This window comes from Actinia tenebrosa, unplaced genomic scaffold (genome assembly GCF_029948245.1).
Source record: "Actinia tenebrosa isolate PJP-AT-01 unplaced genomic scaffold, QUT_ActTen_1.0 PGA_scaffold3__52_contigs__length_22856419, whole genome shotgun sequence".
NCBI classification, from domain to species: domain Eukaryota; kingdom Metazoa; phylum Cnidaria; class Anthozoa; order Actiniaria; family Actiniidae; genus Actinia; species Actinia tenebrosa.
In genome coordinates, this window is record NW_028292580.1 from 12,197,063 (window position 1) to 12,201,332 (window position 4,270).

Consider the following 4,270-nt stretch of genomic DNA (forward strand, 5'->3'; position numbering starts at 1 on the left):
TGTCAAGATGCGAATCTCAAGCAGATACACTTTAAAAGTCTTTAATCTTAAATTATTGAAAATCTTACCCTGGTCCCAGAGGCTCGACGATTTTTCTCCCGGCCACGTATACTTTTATACGTGGCCGGGAGAAAAATCGTCGAGCCTCTGGGACCAGGGTATGAAAATCTAACCTTAACTAAATAATAATTCAACTTACGAAACAAAAAACAAAAAAGAAACAAATTCTTATTTCTTCTAACTTAATAAAATTAATAATGTTCTTTTTTAATACTGTCTTTGTTTTCTCATCTTCTTTGCACTTTTGAATCCTTCTGTTATTCTGTTCCCGTTCTTCAAAGCTGACTCCTCTGTTCTCTTCAGTTTTTGAGGCTTATTTCATCGGTTCTCTGCCTCAAACTGCCTGCCTACTTTATTAATTGATGTATTGTTATAGACTTATTTGTTAGACTATTGTTTATTGAGGTTACGTAGTCAGTCATATAATCATTACACCTTTTCTTTGTCTTTAACATAATTTCATACATAGTTCATTTCTGACATAAATAACGAAATGATACTTTGAAGGAATGACAGATTGTGTAAAATGGGAGAACACTGGAGAAAAAATTGCATCCCTTGTTGTGTTCTTGGCTTCTGATGATTCAAGCCTCATCACTGGTAAAGATATTCGTATGGAAGGAGGTTGGATGATATCAAAAAAATTCCTCACGTCTTAGTAACATCCAGGCATCTTACTATATGCTATATTTTCTATGAATGTTTTGAAGTCCAGTTCTAAAAATCTTGTAATTGAATAAAACTTACTATATTTTAATTTCCTATTAGTTTTTTCTATTAGCTATATCCACAATCATGACCACAAGAATCTCACTAGCCAAAAACGTGGTCCAAGCTGTACAAACTACTGCAAATCCAGCTTTTCAAGAGCATCCTTCATTTTATCAAATCGATGTTCTACAGACCACAATTTGGGCAAAAACTGTGGGTTGAGAGTCTCTAGAAAATGAACCCTCCACATCTTCTCAAACTCTAGTAACTTTTTCTGTTCAGTGACTTGATTGATAACGACTTCTCCGTGCGACTTGAAATTGACATTTTCTTTCTGGACTTCCATTACAGATGCATCTTTTATAAATTCTGGAGTGAGTTCCTCTGTCCTGTAGTAATCCTTCAAAACTTGTTGGAGCTCTTCTTCTCTTTCTTTAGGAAGCTTGTTGGCAGCATGCATCAAAGCTTTGGCAGCAGAACGTACCTTCATTCTTACAGGATCTTGAATAAACTTGGCAAGTTCTGACAAAAGGAATCATGTATTTTATTCCAACATTCAACTAAATTTCACTTTGAGTATTATTAGGGGTCAAGTGCACTTTAACCCACCTTTATTCCCCAGAGGAGCATCATATTTTTTGGCCAGTTGTTGTCGTAGCTGCTCATCAAAAATTGAAGACAATCTATGACATTCTGGGCACATCAGGACGACGTCATGTGAATGGTGATCCTTCAAACAGTCTGGAAAGTACCTGCGATACTCGTGGGGGACAATGTTCTTACGCACATAGCTGTCACTTTTTCCACACACAACACAGATATTATCCTTGAACGTCAAATAGTAGTCGTCATCTTTCACAGGACGGGCAGAGGGTTCAAATTTAAGTCTGACTGTATAAGGATCTTCAGAAATCAATTCACCTACAATGAAAAAATATTATATTTCATTGTATCAATTTTGATATTTATCTCATATTATTATTATCATTTATTAAATCATTATAATTAGACACATTATCATTATAAGATCAATGTTCGGGAAGAAAGGAATGTAGTTCCAATGGACTTGAGATCTGCAGATAGAGAGTTTGGGCCTATATGGCCTGCAGGAATACTGGTCGTTTTGCTACCACGCACGTTCACTACTGTCAGGGCCATGGCCCTTAAAACATTTAGTTTTACTCCCTTTAGTGTCCCAGCTGGTCACTACAAGCTACAGAAATTGATTACATCTGTAATAAATAAATACTTTAGCTGATGAATGCCTTTTGTTTTACAGTATTACTTACAACCAAATCTTAAGCCTAGTTACTTGAACTCACCTATCTCTTTGTCCAAATACCATTCAGCTTTCTTACGGTCTAGTATACATAGCCTTTCCCCATCTGGAGCCACCAGCTGACAATTAGTATATAAAGGGCTCTTCCTCTGTGGTGTGCCAGTTTTGTAAGGATTCTTTGTACCTTTATTCAAGAATCCTTCCTTCCTTATGCTAGATGGATTCTTTAGGAATTTGCTTTTAAATCCTAAATCCACGATTCCTTTACACAAAGATATAGCTCTCTGGCAAAATACAGAATCCGATAGCATCTCAGCCACACCAGTAACATACCCTTTCTTTGGTTCAACTTCATACTTGTTTAATGATAGAGTAACTTTTGAACCTTCTTCTGAATCAAAACAAAGGTTTTTATTACTTTGGACATTCTGTTTACTGTCACTATTCTTTCCTTGTTCATCCATTAATGGTAGTTCTCTCTCCTTGTTATAACTTTTAAGCTTTGCTAGAGTTAAAAATATGTGCACAGCAACAATGGCATCATGAGCTGCATATTCAATTTGTCTACCAGATAGGCTATCAGCTTCCCAGTTGCTACATCTGACTCTCCATGATTTGTCCATCTGGACACCAAGGTATCGTTTACAAAGTGCATCAAGTCCCATCTTCGAAGGTCTACAGAAGACAATTAGAAAAAAGATATCAAATTACCATTTGAAGCAATTCTAAGGGAGGTAGCCAGGATTTTCTGAAGGGGGAGGTCCAATTTAAAAAAACCTGCCATTTTATTTGAGTGAAACCAAAACAAGCAGGCAGTACCTTTTACATTTTATTTAAATTTAAAGAAATGAAAACGCCATATGAATTCTAAAAAGCTGCTATTTTGCTGCATATCAGGTGAGGAGGGGGGGGCATGAGGTGTGGAGGAGGGGCATGAGGCCAGGTGGGGGGGGGGGGGGGTGCTGGCCCCCTTGCCTATGCACCTGTTTCTGGCTCTGCCTACTAATGAGGTATTAAATTTCTTACATGCTAATAGATTAAGAAAATAACTGATCTTCAGAGGGTGCAATTCACATCTCTACCTCCTAATAAATTCTTTCACAAAACACTGTACTCTTCTCAGTTTACTACATTCCCTTTGGAACTCCAATACTATATACCCCATGGTAGAAGGAAGGGGATGGCCATCTTCCTTTTTACAAATGCCTTTAAAGTTAAAGTATCAAGTGCACTTTTAAGAACGGTGGTCAATATACACATGTTCAGAACTGACCAGACCTCTGAGGACTGAGCTAGTACTCACCCCTTTAAATTTTGTTCATCAGGCTTTGATCCTTGATATGATTGACAGCGCAGGGTCACGTGCCTCAAATCCACACACCCACTAACATCCAACCCATATGTCCCATTCAGTTTCTTAGCATCATCTTGTATACCAACACCAAATTTCAAAATATTCCTGTCTTCAAGGATCTCCTTCAACGTTACAGGGAAAGAACCCCTCATCTTGTACAAGCGGATCAAGAAGCAGTCATTCAAAGGTGTAGCAATCTGTAACAAAGCAGCAGGATGGGATTCGATTCCTTTTTGATTCACCCATTCACAGTCCAGCCCTAGAAAATTAAGCGGCAATGGGTATTCATTTTTGTAGGCTTGGAGAATACGGTCACATTCATTGGCATCTTGAAGGACGTATACTTTAGCGAATTTAGGCACTTTTTTGCGACGCCATGGCCAGAATTCCCAGAAGCCTTCTATTTTAGGAACAATTGGGAAAAATCTTCGAGAAACCTTGAATAAAACCACTGTCATCACGGCAGTAAAGACTGCAGCAAACCATGGAGGGATTATATCATATATCGTTGCTAACTTCATCTGCAATGAGTCAAAAATTCGGTCAATTGAAGTTGAAACTCTACATCAATCCGCCATTTTGAAAACCAAGGTATCTGATTGTGTTCCTTTCACCAAATGTTGGGGATGAGGTACACAGGAACCCCAGACGAAAGAATATTAATACTATCGTTTTTCAAAAATTTAGAAATGAAAAGGCCAAAAATAAATTCAATCTTCATTTCTTAACGCCAAGTTATTCCTATTTCTATGTAATTATCTATGTGTTTCTAAAGTCCCCTTTCATCATGTTCTGAAAAACACAGGAACCCCAAACAAAGGATTTGGGAACGAAGCTGCGAGGAGACTGGGTTTAGGTTATTGCAC

General features: G+C 37.8%; 1 protein-coding gene across 1 annotated transcript; it reads right to left on the reverse strand.

The window, feature by feature from the left end:
* Positions 1 to 178: 178 nt before the first annotated feature.
* Positions 179 to 3,985, reverse strand: LOC116290963 (exonuclease 3'-5' domain-containing protein 2). The gene is made up of 4 exons (XM_031698087.2): positions 3,354 to 3,985; positions 2,094 to 2,725; positions 1,381 to 1,692; positions 179 to 1,293 (listed from the first exon to the last, which is right to left on the reverse strand). Exons 1-4 carry the CDS (start codon positions 3,923 to 3,925, stop codon positions 905 to 907), a joined length of 1,905 nt encoding a protein of 634 aa, XP_031553947.2. The 5' UTR covers positions 3,926 to 3,985; the 3' UTR covers positions 179 to 904.
* Between the last annotated feature and the right edge of the window lie 285 nt (positions 3,986 to 4,270).